General features: G+C 37.2%; 1 protein-coding gene across 2 annotated transcripts in view; it reads left to right on the top strand.

Moving 5' to 3' along the window:
- Positions 1-15,298, top strand: part of FERRY3 (FERRY endosomal RAB5 effector complex subunit 3) — a 56,713-nt gene that overhangs the window by 8,023 nt on the left and 33,392 nt on the right. For both annotated transcript variants that reach the window (XM_025851989.2, XM_025851990.2), the window contains 3 exons: positions 4,439-4,620; positions 8,998-9,097; positions 9,203-9,324. In XM_025851989.2, the coding sequence (XP_025707774.1) occupies positions 4,439-4,620; positions 8,998-9,097; positions 9,203-9,324 (404 nt within the window). The remainder of the gene's footprint in view (positions 1-4,438; positions 4,621-8,997; positions 9,098-9,202; positions 9,325-15,298) is intronic.

Here is a 15,298-nt window from a genome sequence, read left to right as displayed (position 1 = left end):
AAATAGGTAGGTGGAAGGTATGTGGTGGGAGAGGAGAGAAATAATACCCTAGGTAGAGGGTATAAATATAAAGGTTTGGAGGTGAGAGAGCCCATGGCACATTAGAAAAACTGAAAGTTGTTCAGAATGGCTGAGAAAGAGAGTTCAAGCCATCTTGAGTTCTGTCTTTATGCCGAAGGTAATGAGCAGCTTTAAGAGTTTAGTAGAGGAGTAAGATAATGATCATGTTTGTACTTCAGGAACATCAGTTCAGTGCATTAGCATGAAGAGTTTATCCTGCAAGGGAGAAATATTGGAATAAGTTAGAGGACTGTTGTAGTTAGGGAAGAAATTATGAAAGTTTAGTCTAGAACAGTGGTAGTTAAAATAGTAAAGAGAAGATAACAAATGACTTTCCATTCATATATTTGTTTATTCAGCAAATACTTTGTGTGGATCCTGTACTAGGCATTGGGGATGTATCAACATAACAAATCTGGTCCTTATTCCCATGTAACGGTAGTGAAGAAGATAGTTAATAAGTACATAAATTATAATTTTAAAAATGTTATTAAGGAAATAAGTAGGGTGCTGTCATGGAGAACCAGGAAGGGGGTTATAAACCTAATTTATATAGGATTAAAGAACTCTTCTCTAAGGTGTTAATATTTAAGCTGAGACATGAAAGATAAAAGATCAGTTGGCTCAGATTTCTTGCTTGGACAACTGAGGGAATGGTAGAACGGTGGCTCCCTTCACTTGAGAAGCAAGTTACGGCATAAAAATGATGACTTCAGTTTATACCCTTTAAATGTGACGTGCCCACAAGAGGCACCCATGTGGAGGTGTCTCATAAGCACTTAGCTGTGTATACCTGGCACTCAGGAAAGATGATTGGATTGGAGATATGGGTATGGGAGTCATTTATACATAGATGAATTTTGAAGTCATGGAATGAATGAAATTGCCCAGGGTGACTATGTAGAAGGAAAAGAGTACATGCCTGTGCAGAATCCCAGTGAAACCCTGTATTAGAATTGTCTGTTGACTTACCTGTATCTCCTGCTTGTATGGATAACCACCTGGAAATGTTTAGTGTATTCTCTATTATAGCTCTGGTACGTATCCCAGTGCCTGGAAATAACAGAGCTTTGGTATGGGTTAGATAGATGGGATAAGTAGATGGCAAAAAAAAAAAAAAAAAAAAAAAAGATGGATGAATATACAAGTAAATGAACACACTAACACCTAAGGGATGAACAGAGGAAGAAGAACCTGCAAAGGGAAGAGAGGAATTGGCCCAGGAAGTAGAAAGAAGACAGAAGATTATGGCTCCATGAAGGTTGAGAAAAAAGAGGTGCCAAGAAGGAGGGAATAGTTCATATGTCAAATGCTTCTGAGAGAATGAAGTGAGGAAAAGACTCAAAAATACCCATTAGGTTTATCAGGTAATCTTTATCTGTGGCAAGATCAGTTTTAACCATTGGTGGGACTGAAACTAGATTTCCATGACTTTAAGAATGTGTGGGAGTATTAAGGAGGGCACGTACCACACGGAGCCCTGGGTGTTACACGAAAACACTGGATTGTGGATCACCACATCAAAAACTAATGATGTACTGTATGGTGACTAACATAAATAAAATTTTAAAAATTAAAAAAAAAGAATGTGTGGGAGTGTGGAAATAGAATGAATATAGATAACTCAAGAAGCTTGGTTGCCTAAAGAGGAAGGATGAGACGCTTGCAAAATGAAAACACAAGATCAGGGGTTTGTTTACGACGGTATCGATGAAGACTGGAAGGGGTGGGATCCAGAACTCAAGTAGAGAATTAATCTTGACCGGGAGGAGGTACATTTCTTCTGTTATGGCAGAAAGGAAGAAGAAAACAATGGATATAGATACTGAAAATTTTACTGCTTTAGTAGCAGAAAGATGAGGACATTCTCTTCTAACTGCTTCTCCTTTATCTGGGAAATACAGGCCATGTGTTTAGATGAAGTGGGGGAACTGATGACACAGTTGGATGTTTGAGGAGAGAACTGACCAGAAAAAGGATTTCCAGGCATCATTGAAGGGAAAAGTTAGAGTAGTACCAATCTGTCATCATAAACTTTACAGTTTTGTAGTTTTTCTGCTGCAGTGTTCTATAGCCTGACTGCAAGCATAGAGAAAAGGAATAATATTAGAGTTTTGTTAGGTGGGCAAGAGAAAGAACAGCAGTCAAGGGGGTTGAGGATTTGGGCAAGAAAATATTTGAATGCTGGACCATTCCCTAAACTACTTACGGAAGAAAGTGAAGCTGGGCGGGACCTAATGGCTGATAAAATATAAGAAAGTAGAAGGGTCTGTGCAGTGGAGATCCTGATGATTTAAAGAACCCATTGCCTGGGAGTAATTGAATGTGAATCTTGGTTGGAGGTTATAGTCAGAGACTGAATGTTTCTGTTTCAGAGGCTGAGCTGTTCCCGGGAATGATGCAGAGTGGGGGACTCAGGGGGAGCAGAGGACTTAGTAAAGATAAGTTCAGGGAAGCAAGAGGCAGGGCACTGGATTGGGTTCCCCACACGGACATCCAGGTAACCCAGGCTGATGACAGGACGTGGAACAGAGAGGAAGTCTGTGGTGTGAATTCAGGGCCAAAGCTTTACGTGGGAAGGTAGAGGTGGAGAAATAATGGCCTGGACATTAAATAGTTTTCTTTTTGCAGGCCTTTACTCAGTGCCCCCATTCCTGTCAGCCATCACAGTTCCTTTCCTAGTATCCTCTCTCCTGAGGGGATGGCATGAGTTAGGTTAGGGGAAAACTCTGTTTAGTGCTTCTCATGTAGGTAGTTTGTACCTATTGGTAAGGCTTGCTCTAGGCCAAGTGTTAAATTGATGCTGCCGGTTACTATGGTTAGCTGATCTGGTTCGTGAGGTTCCTGAATATCTGGTACTATGTATGGGCAAGCAGATCTCTATGATCTCTCACAGGCTCCTTCCTACAAAGTTTTAGCCTGAACCTGAAGTGAATTTCGAACTGAGCTTAAGTCACATGGGCTGCTTATAATTCCTAGAGCAGTTAGCAGAATGTGCTGTCAAATTTTCAGAGGCATTAGAGCAGATGAAATCCATGTTCAAGATTCAGCTAGTCACCTTAAACTCTTCCCTCCTGATCTGGCAATTGATTGAAGTGTAAGTAAAAGATAAGGGATAAAGGTTTACCTATTGATTGACCGGTTTGAAGATACCTATTTCTGGGATATGTCCACTTGCTTTATTTTTAGGTAAATTATTACTTTGAGTTGTGTCCTCATCGATTACAGTTTTTATTTTCATTGGCAAGGAAAGGGAAGAATCCAGATTGTTCTTTTTTTATAGGTGTCTGTTTACAAAGATCAGTAATGGAAAAAACATTGAGTTCTTCGTGTTATTTCCACTTTTGTCATTAAATTGCATAATCTTTGACAAAGAACTGCTCAACCAGTTTTCTCACCTACAAAGCATTGTGTCTGTCTGATGTATTGACATATCTCAGGTCCTTGGGACAGGCGTCCATACCTCCCCAGATGGATATGTGTGCATACTTCCTTGGATGGATCCTTGTGTGTGTTGAGGGTATCCCCATTTTGCCTCTCTCCATGTTTCTGTTTTTCTTGTTTATCAGTGTTTACTCGGTCCCTTATCATTTTGATAGCTACTGTTTTCATATTCTTAAAAGCGTATTCTTAAAAGATTTCATATTCTTAAAAGCATTTTAAGAAGAAAGCAGAATACTAGAAAAAGTCAAAATAATTGCATAGGTTTATCTTGATGTAAAATCCTACACATGAATTGGGTTTTCAGGGTCATTGCATCACTAAACATGTGAGTATATATGTAACCTCATTTTCTAAATGTATATCCTATAAAACCTTTTTTGGCAATGCATTTTTTTTAATTTTTTTATTTATTTGTCTCAGAGAGAGAGAGAGAAAAAGAGCAATGTATTTTTAATAATGAGAAGCTTTTTTCTAATTATAATAATATGGTATAATATAATCCTACATTCCTGAAATAGCTACCATTAGCATTTTGTTGATCATCCCTTGTGTGTGTGTGTGTGTGTGTGTATTTTACAGAAATGTTATTCTGTAATTTTACAGAAATGTTAAAATTCTGTTATTTTACAGAAATGAGATCATAGCACCCTTAATTTTTTTTCAATTATGAACACTTCCTATCCCTTCCTCCATATTAGTACCCCCTCCTCATTCCTACCTCCAGGTAATTCATATTACATCTTAGTTTCTACCTTTCCATCTTTTTGTATACTCAAATAATCCTATATAACCTATATATACACGTATATAAATAGAAGGTCTCTATCCTTGTCTGATGCACAAAAAAAGATTCATAATATATGTACTCATCTAGTAGTATAGTAAATGAAAATGCCGTGTCATGATTTAAGAATGTCTGTGTGTCATCTTGTAGACCACGTTAGAGCATGCAAGGCCTGAAGAGCCCAGCTGGGATGAAGATTTTGCAGATGTGTACCATGACCTAATCCATTCTCCAGCCTCTGAAACTCTCCTAAATTTGGAACATAATTACTTTGTTAGTATCTCAGAACTGATTGGCGAAAGAGATGTGGAGCTGAAAAAATTACGAGAGAGGTATTTCAGATTTCTTGCACTATCATAATTAAATGTCACATTGTCAGATACGGTGGCTGCAGAACAATTGGTTTTCATTTAATTGTGAAATTGAAAAATAAAATAGAAAAAAGTTCTCTAATATTGGAAATTAATTTTCTTGTGTGTTTCAATCTGTAATTTCAACTAGGAAGTCATCACAGACTTATAAAACTTCTCAAGTGATTTACCTGAATAAATTATGGTGGCTTTATATATTATTTCTAATCTTTATATATTATTTCTAAGCTCTAGGCACTGTGCAAAGTGCTTTAGATGATATCTTAGCCTGTTCAGGCTATAACAAAATACCATAGACTAGGTGGCTTAAACAGGAGAAATTTTTTTCTCCCAGTTCTGGAGGCTTAGGTAGTTCAAGATCAAGGTGCCAGCAGATTTGGTACCTGGAAGACCCGTCTCCTGGCTTATAGACAGTGCCTTCTCAGTGTGCACTCCCATGGCCTTTCCTCAGTGTATGGTCCTGGTGTGTCTCTTCTGGAGAGAGAGTTCTAGATACTAATTCCATCATGAGGGCTCCAACCTCATGACTTCGTCTAAACCCAATGACCTCCGAAGGCCCCACCTCCAAATATCATCACATTGGGGGTTAGGGTTTCAACATACGAATTTGAGGAGACACAAACATGCAGTCCATAACAGATGCCTTATCTCATTTGATTCTTACCACAGCCCAACTATTATTACCCCCTTTTACAGATGAGGAAAATAAGTTAAATAACTTGTCTAAGGACAAGCTGGAATTTGAAGTCATAGCTCCACTCAAAAGCTCTTAACCACTATACCAAGCTCTCTCCCTATTTGGAACCTCTTTAAAACCCTGCCATTACTAAGTTCATGGTCTCTTTCAGTTCACTTTTGTAAGTTTATTTACATGAGGGGAAAAAATAACACTAGTATTATTCCAAGACATTCTAATTCATTGCATACAGTATTGAAAACAATGCTTTTGTGATTCATTTTTTCCCTCCAGAGTAAGTAAAAAATTGCTAGCATTATTTTAAAACATGACTTTCTAGATTGCTTTGTAGCAATCCTGTAAAATGTAATAATCAGGATATGCTTCTTCTAGATAATCCATTTTAATCCAGCAGAATCTAATAACATTTATTACCTTAAAGACATTCACTTAAGACTTTAGGTATATGTGGTATTAAGATAATGTTTTGAGTGGGTGATGTAAAATTTCTTTAATTGTAAAAGTATATTAGGACCAAATCACATGTATTTCTTGTGACTGACTTGATAGTCTGTCCCAAAGTAGTAAATTTAAAATGATGTACTGGTTTGCTCCTGGCTCTCATTTGCTTTGCATTAGAAAACATTGGGACCAGCAAGATGAGAATAATCTGTTATTTTGAGGGTTGTCATAGTTAGGAAAATTTAAAATGCAAAAATCATAAGCAAATGGATTTGGTAGTTTTTTCCTGAGAAATACTTTTCTGCATACCAGATCAGCATTTTTACTATATTGCGTAGGTTGGTACATTTTCATAACAGTTCTACTCCTCTCAACCTTTTATTTTCCTATCTAGTAAAATATTAGAACATTCTCTGTCAGAAAGAACTTGATATTTTGACATTTGTCACTCCATATGGGTTTAGCTTTGCTGATCAGCTGCATTGAGGCAGTTTGTTCCTTTCTAGGTGGGGTACCTGTAGTATGAGTTGTTGTCACCAGGTAAAGAGTTGAAGCTGTGTCTCTCAGGGAGACAAAAGTTTTATTTAGTCCTTTATTATGTAGCCAGTAAAACTGTGACTATATTTTTAGAATAAGAATGAAATATAGGTTAGATTTATATAAGTATTCTTCCTTTGGGGAAGCTGCATTAACTTACTAATTATCTGTATTTACTGGTACTTCATACATTTTTTTTCTATTGTGGAATAGTTTTTTTGTAGGAGTTTGGGTTTGTTTTTTTTTTTGTAAGGTTTTTTTTTTTATTTATTTGACAGAGAGAGAGATAGCAAGAGCAGGAACACAAGCAAGGGAAGTGGGAGAGGGAGAAGCTGGCTTCCTGCCGAGCAGGGAGGGAGTCTGATGTGGGGCTCGATCCCAGGACCCTGGGATCATGACCCGAGCCGAAGGCAGACGCTTAATGACTGAGCCACCCAGGTGCCCTGGTTTATGTTATTTTTTGAAATGTCCTTTGGCCAAATCTTGATGGGGTTTTGCTTTTTTTTTTTTCTTTGTAAACATAATATTTAAATACATTTATTTTTTTTCTTAAGATTTTATTTATTTATTCGACAGATAGATAGCACAAGTAGGCAGAGTGGCAGGGAGAGGGAGAAGCAGGCTCTCCGCTGAGCAGGGAGCTGGACATGGGGCTCGATCCCAGGACCCCAGGATCATGACCTGAGCCGAACGCAGCCGCTTAACCGACTGAGCCACCCAGGCGCCCCTAAATACATTTATTTTGACAACAATTTGTAGTTTATTCTCCAATACCCAAACTGTTAGCTTGAAAGAGAAAAATAAGCTAGGTTCCTCTTGAGGTAGGTGATTGTTGTAAAGGTGAACAGTATAACTTAAGACAAGTTAGACTTCACTGATAGCTATGGAAGTTCACCCAATTCATTTACCCAATGCATGAGCAGAAGTGACACATTTTCTTATTTCTCTTTTAATTTTAATTCCACTTTACATCTTTAAAAGACAGTTTCTTAGCACAGTATAATAATTTTTTCTGTTTTTTCTGTTATAGCAGACTGTTATAATCATTTTTTCTAAGTATCTTCAAGATAATGTTCAGGTTGTTAGAATTATCACACCTGACAAACTGAGCCAATACCTAGTTAGATAGAACTAGAAATATAATAAAATTTCCTTTCATCTTAATCCGAGGAAATGTATATTGTGTCATTAACTGTATCACTAGCTCTTGCATTTCTGACACATTTAGGGTGAAATAAATGTTCATGCAATTTCTTTTGTTGAATTATTTATTAGTCTTTTTTTCCTCACTGTTAATTTGCTGCTGTTAGCAAACCAGATTTAAGATACAAAAATTTAAAGATACTCATTTATTGATATTTAAAGATACTAAATCTTTAAAACTTAAAAATGGCAATGATACTTTTTATCCACTAGAGGGAACATGCATAATGTAAAATATTAATCTATTTATATCAAAGTTTGTATTTATAATTGTGTTGCAATTATTTCTGCTTTAATTAAAAATTTTACTTGCAAACACCTGGCCCCCAATAGTTATAAAAAGTTATTGGGCTCACCTGCATTAGAATTAATTGAGGACTAAATGGTACTGAACATTTAATACTAGGAGGTAAATACAGAAATGTATAAATAAATGTATAACATATAAATGAGTTTTATTTATCATGTACATATAAGTGTCTTAATCGGTTGTTATAAGTAATGATAAATTCTCTTTTAAGAGCAATTACATTAATTAGACTCATAGTAAAATCCTTTTCCTTTATGTCTTTATTTCATTATTTTCACATTTGTTTGAAATATATTTTAGAACAAACTTTTTAAATACATTTATATTAGAAGATAATTTTTTAATTTTAAAAATTTTAAGAACTTATTTATTAAAACATACAGAAAAGACAACAACCTGTAGGTGTACAATTCAATAAGTTTTTATAAAGTAAGCACACCCATGTAATCATCACTCAGCTCAAGAAATGGAATATTTCCAACACTGCAAAAGGCTCCCCTGGGTCTTCTTGTCATAGCCCGTCTCTCCCGTAAATAACTGGTATCTGAACTTCTAATACCAGTGATTAGTTTTTCCTGTGGGAAAACCATGTTTAATTTCTGCACAAATGAAGAAGGTAAGGCTAAAACATACTTTAGAATGTATCTTATATTCCTCTATAAGGAGAACTTTGTGACTTAATACCAGTTTGATTCTTAGAACCTAATTGACAGCTTCGGCGATACTATAAGCTAACTTTCAGAGCTTGATATCACTTTAACTCCTGTGCGTATAAGTAGAAAATGTATTAAAGCTGGAGTCAGAGTATCTTCTTTGAGGAAATCTGCAGATGAGAAAGGAGTCTAGTTTCAAGCATTAGTCATGGAAATTGAAAGATCGCCTAGATTTTGACTGCTTTCACTTATGTGTTAAATTTAGATCAATATCTAGCTGTACAAATGACGCATTATATAACATTATCATTATTCCCACATCCCCATTTCCAGGGCTTCAGAGTGCTTTCTAGGTATTACAGTTGCTATTCCTGGACATCTTCCTATAAAAGAAAAAATTTCATTTTCACTTCGTAGAGATTGTTTAATGAATCAGGAGTGGCCATACCCCTTAAAGATATCATGAATATTATCTGATCCACTCATTTATGTTTTAGACAAGGCATTGAAATGGAAAAAGTGATGCAGGAATTGGGTAAATCACTGACAGATCAAGATGTAAATTCACTGGCTGCTCAGCATTTTGAATCCCAGCAAGTAAGTGAAGTGCAATGATTTTTAGATACACAGTTGCATTTTCTTTCACTTATGTTTGTAAAAAAAAAAAAAAATTTGACCACTTGGTGTACTCTCTCTTTTTAGGACTTAGAAAATAAATGGTCAAATGAGTTAAAACAATCAACTGCCATCCAGAAGCAAGAATATCAGGAATGGGTGATAAAACTTCATCAAGACCTAAAAAACCCTAACAACAGCTCCCTCAGGTATTAATCATCTATTGTTCTTATTAGATAAAAGTACACTGTTAGTAAGAGGCTGTATGTATAATACAATGGAATCTTTTAGTTGTAGCTATTTTTCTTTTTTTTTAATTTTTTTATTGTTATGTTAATCACCATACATTACATCATTAGTTTTTGATGTAGTGTTCCATGATTCATAGTTTGTGCATAACACCCAGTGCTCCATGCAGAACGTGCCCTCTTTAATACCCATCACCAGGCTAACCCATCCCCCCAACACCCTCCCCTCTAGAAACCTCAGTTTGTTTTTCAGAGTCCATCGTCTCTCATGGTCCGTCTCCCCCTCCGACTTACTCCCCTTCATTCTTCCCCTCCTGCTATCTTCTTTTTTTTTTCTTAACGTATATTGCATTATTTGTTTCAGAAGTATAAATCTGTGATTCAACAGTCTTGCACAATTCACAGCACTCACCATAGCACATACCCTCCCCAATGTCTATCACCCAGCCACCCCATCCCTCCCACCCCCCACCACTCCAGCAACCCTCAGTTTGTTTCCTGAGATTAAGAATTCCTCATATCAGCGAGGTCATATGATACATGTCTTTCTCTGATTGACTTATTTCACTCAGCAAAACACCCTCCAGTTCCATCCATGTCGTTGCAAATGGCAAGATCTCATTCTTTTTATGGCTGCATAATATTCCATTGTGTATATATACCACATCTTCTTTATCCATTCATCTGTCGGTGGACATCTTGGCTCTTTCCACAGTTTGGCTGTTGTGGACATTGCTGCTATAAACATTGGGATGCATGTACCCCTTCGGATCCCTACATTTGTATCTTTGTGGTAAATACCCAGTAGTGCAATTGCTGGATCGTATGGTAGCTCTATTTTCAGCTGTTTGAGGAACCTCCATACTGTTTTCCAGAGTGGTTGCACCAGCTTGCATTCCCACCAACAGTGTAGGAGGGTTCCCCTTTCTCCACATCCCTGCCAACATCTGTTGTTTCCTGACTTGTTAATTCTAGCCATTCTGACTGGTGTGAGGTGGTATCTCATTGAGGTTTTGATTTGGATTTCCCTGATGCCGGGCGATGTTGAGCACTGTTTCTTGTGTCTGTTGGCCATTTGGATGTCTTCTTTGGAAAAATGTCTGTTCATGTCTTCTGCCCATTTCTTGATTGGATTATTTGTTCTTTGGGTGTTGAGTTGGATAAGTTCTTTATAGATTTTGGATACTAGCCCTTTATCTGATATGTCATTTGCAAATATTTTCTCCCATTCTGTCGGTGGTCTTTTGGTTTTGTGGACTCTTTCTTTTGCTGTGCAAAAGCTTTTTATCTTGATGAAATCCCAAGAGTTCGTTTTTGCCCTTGCTTCCTTTGCCTTTGGTGATGTTTCTAGGAAGAAGTTGCTGCGGCTGAGGTCGAAGAGATTGCTACCTGTGTTCTCCTTTGGGATTTGATGGACTCCTGTCTCACGTTTAGGTCTTCCAACCATTTGGAGTCTATTTTTGTGTGTGGTGTAAGGAAATGGTTCAGTTTCATTCTTCTACATGTGGCTGACCAATTTTCCCAACACCATTTGTTGAAGAGACTGTCTTTATTCCATTGGACATTGTTTCCAGCTTTGTCAAAGATTACTTGACCATAGAGTTGAGGGTCCATTTCTGGGCTCTCGATTCTGTTCCATTGATCTATGTGTCTGTTTTTGTGCCAGTACCATGCTGTCTTGATGATGACAGCTTTGTAATAGAGCTTGAAGTCCGGAATTGTGATGCCGCCAGCATTGCTTTTCTTTTTCAATATTCCTCTGGCTATTCGGGGTCTCTTCTGGTTCCATACAAATTTTAGGATTATTTCTTCCATTTCTTTGAAAAAAGTGGATGGTATTTTGATGGGGATTGCATTGAATGTGTAGATTACTCTAGGTAGCATTGACATCTTCACAGTGTTTGTTCTTCCAATCCATGAGCATGGAACGTTTTTCCATTTCTTTCTGTCTTCTTCAATTTCTTTCATGAGTATTTTATACTTTTTTGAGTACAGATCCTTTGCCTCTTTGGTTAGATTTATTCCTAGGTAACTTATGGTTTTGGGTGCAATTGTAAATGGGATGGACTCCTTGATTTGTCTCTCTTCTGTCTTCTTGTTGGTGTATAGGAATGCCACTGATTTCTGTGCATTGATTTTATATCCTGCTACTTACTGAATTCCTGTATGAGATCTAGCAGTTTTGGGGTGGAGTCTTTTGGGTTTTCCACATACAGTATCATATCATCTGCAAAGAGTGAGAGTTTGACTTCCTCTTTGCCGATTTGGATGCCTTTCATTTCTTTTCGTTGTCTAATTGCTGTGGCTAGGACTTCTAATACTATGTTGAATAGCAGTGGTGAGAGTGGACATCCCTGCCGCATTCCTGACCTTAGGGGAAAAGCTCTCAGCTTTTCCCCATTGAGAATGATATTCGCTGTAGGTTTTTCATAGATGGCTTTTATGATATTGAGGTATGTACCCTCTATCCCTATACTCTGAAGAGTTTTGATCAAGAAAGGATGTTGTACTTTGTCAAATGCTTTTTCTGCATCTATTGAGAGGATCATATGACGCTTGTTCTTTCTTTTGTTAATGTATTGTATCACGTTGATTGATTTGCGGATGTTGAACCAACCTTGCAGCCCAGGGATAAATCCCTCTTGGTCGTAGTGAATAATCCTTTTAAGATACTGTTGGATCCTATTGGCTAGTATTTTGGTGAGAATTTTTGCATCCATGTTCATCCAAGGATATTGGTCTGTAATTCTCCTTTTTGATGGGGTCTTGTCTGGTTTGGGAATCAAGATAATGGTGGCCTCATAAAATGAGTTTGGAAGTTTTCCTTCCATTTCTATTTTTTGGAACAGTTTCAGGAGAATAGGTATTAATTCTTCCTTAAAAGTTTGGTAGAATTCCCCTGGGAAGCAATCTGGCCTTGGGCTTTTGTTTGTTGGGAGATTTTTGAGGACTGCTTCAAATTCCTTAGTGGTTATAGGTCTGTTCAGGTATTCTATTTCTTCCTGGTTCAGTTTTGGTAGTTGATACATCTCTAGGAATGCACCCATTTCTTCCAGGTTATCTAATTTGCTGGCATAGAGTTGCTCATCATATGTTCTTATAATTGTTTGTATTCTTTGGTGTTGGTTGTGATCTCTCCTCTTTCATTCATGATTTTGTTGATTTGGGTCCTTTCTCTTTACTTTTTGATAAGTCTGGCCAGGGGTGTATCAATCTTGTGAATTCTTTCAAAGAACCAGCTCCTAGTTCCGTTTATCTGTTCGACTGTTCTTTTGGTTTCTAGTTCATTGATTTCTGCTCTAATCTTTATTATTTCTCTTCTCCTGCTGGGTTTAGGCTTTCTTTGCTGTTCTTTCTCTAGCTCCCTTAGATGTAGGGTTAGGTTGTGTATTTGAGACCTTTCTTGTTTCTTAAGAAAGGCTTGTATTGCTATATACTTTCCTCTTAGGACTGCCTTTGCTGCATCCCAAAGATTTTGAACAGTTGTGTTTTCATTTTCATTGGTTTCCGTGAATTTTTTTAATTCTTCTTTAATTTCCTGGTTAACCCATTCATTCTTTAGTAGGATGCTCTTTAGCATCCATGTATTTGAGTTCTTTCTGACTTTCCTCTTGTGATTGAGTTCTAGTTTCAAAGCATTGTGGTCTGAAAAGATGCAGGGAATAATCCCAATCTTTTGGTACCGGTGGAGACCTGATTTGTGACCTAGGATGTGATCAATTCTGGAGAATGTTCCATGGGCACTAGAGAAGAATGTGTATTCCGTTGCTTTGGGATGGAATGTTCTGAATAGGTCTGTGAAGTCCATTTGGTCCAGTGTTTCATTTAAAGTCTTTATTTCCTTGTTGATCTTTTGCTGGGATGATCTGTCCATTTCAGTGAGGGGGGTGTTAAAGTCCCCCACTATTATTGTATTGTTGTCACTCTGTTTCTTTGCCTTTGTTATTAATTGCTTTATATAATTGTCTGCTCCCATGTTCGGGGCATAGATATTTACAATTGTTAGATCTTCTTGGTGGATAGACCCTTTAAGTAGGATATAGTGTCCTTCTTCATCTCTTATTACAGTCTTCGTTTTAAAATCTAATTTGTCTGATGTAAGGATTGCCAGCCCAGCTTTCTTTTGGTGTCCATTAGCATGGTAAATGGTTTTCCACCCCTTCACTTTCAATGCGGGGGTGTCTTTGGGTCTAAAATGCATCTCTTGCAGATAGCACATCAATGGGGCTTGATTTTTAATCCAATCTGATAGCCTGTGTCTTTTGATTGGGGCATTGAGCCCATTTACATTCAGGGTAACTATTGAAAGATAAGAATTTAGTGCCATTGTATTGCCTGTAAGGTGACTGTGACTGTATATTGTCTGTGTTCCTTTCTGATCTATGCTGCTTTTAGGCTCTCTCTTTGCTTAGAGGACCCCTTTCAATATTTCTTGTAGGGCTGGTTTTGTGTTTCAAATTCTTTAGTTTTTGTTTGTCCTGGAAGCTTTTTACCTCTCCTTCTATTTTCAGTGACAGCCTAGCTGGATATAATATTCTTGGCTGCATATTTTTCTCGTTTAGTGCTCTGAAGATATCATGCCCGTGCTTTCTGGCCTGCCAGGTCTCTGTGGATAGGTCTGTTGCCAATCTAATGTTTCTACCATTGTAGGTTACATATCTCTTCTCCCGAGCTGCTTTCAAGATTTTCTCTTTGTCTCTGAGACTCGTAAGTTTTACTATTAGATGTCGGGGTGTTGACCTATTTTTATTAATTTTGAGAGGGGTTCTCTGTGCCTCCTGGATTTTGATGCCTGTTTCCTTCCCCACATTAGGGAAGTTCTCTGCTATTATTTGCTCCAATATACCTTCTGCCCCTCTCTCTCTTTCTTCTTCTTCTGGGATCCCAATTATTCTAATGTTGTTTCGTCTTATCGTATCGCTTATCTCTTGAATTCTGCCCTCGTGATCCTGTAGTTGTTTCTCTCTCTTTTTCTCAGCCTCTTTATTGTCCATCATTTGGTCTTCTATATCACTGATTCTCTCTTCTGCCTCATTTATCCTAGCAGTTAGTGCCCCCATTTTTTATTGCACCTCATTAATAGCCTTTTTGATTTCGACTTGGTTAGATTTTAGTTCTTTTATTTCTCCAGAAAGGGTTTCTCTAATAACTTCCACGCTTTGTTCAAGCCCAGCTAGTATCTTTAGTCAGGATTCTGAACTCTAGGTCCGACATTGTACTAATGTCCGTATTGAGTAGGTCCCTGGCAGACGGTACTACCTCTTGTTCTTTTTGCTGAGGTGATTTTTTTCGTCTTGTCATTTTGTTCAGAGGAGAATAGATGAATGAGAGAACAAAATGCTAACAGATTAACAACATCCCCAGCAAATATACTCTATACAAATCAGAAAAGACCTGAAACCAGGGGAAAAGAAAGGGAAAGAAAGAAAAAAGAAAGAGAAAAAAAGAAAGAAAAAGAAAAAGATAAAAACAAACAAAAACAGAAGAAAACAAAAAAAAAACCATAAAATGATCAAATATGATCAGGCTAGTGCATAGATCAGTGCCACACACTAGATTTTGGGTGTATTTTGGTCTGTTAGAAGAAAGTGCATCCTAAAATTTTAAAGGAAGAAAGACTTATGTATGTACAAAATAAGGGTTGATACAATGAAGGGATGGAAGATGACTGTAAAGATGAAATTTGTAAAAGGTTTTATAAACGGAGTTGATAAGAAGTTGTTTGAAAGAAGAAAGAAGAAGATTTAAAAAAAAAAGGAAAAAAAAATCGAGAGACTGTGATCAGGCAGGAGACGAGAACAAAGCCATACACTAGTGATTTAGGGTATATTTTGATCTGTTAGAAGAAACTGTATCTCAAAATATACCCTAAATCACTAGTGTATGGCTTTGTTCTCGTCTCCTGCCTGATCACAGTCTCTCGATTTTTTTTTCC

Source organism: Callorhinus ursinus, unplaced genomic scaffold (assembly GCF_003265705.2).
Source record: "Callorhinus ursinus isolate GAN/ISIS: 27379988/994484 unplaced genomic scaffold, GSC_fseal_2.0 scaffold74, whole genome shotgun sequence".
Taxonomy (NCBI): Eukaryota; Metazoa; Chordata; class Mammalia; order Carnivora; family Otariidae; genus Callorhinus; species Callorhinus ursinus.
Note: the sequence above shows the minus strand (reverse complement) of the source record. Positions and strands in the feature narration are given on the sequence as shown.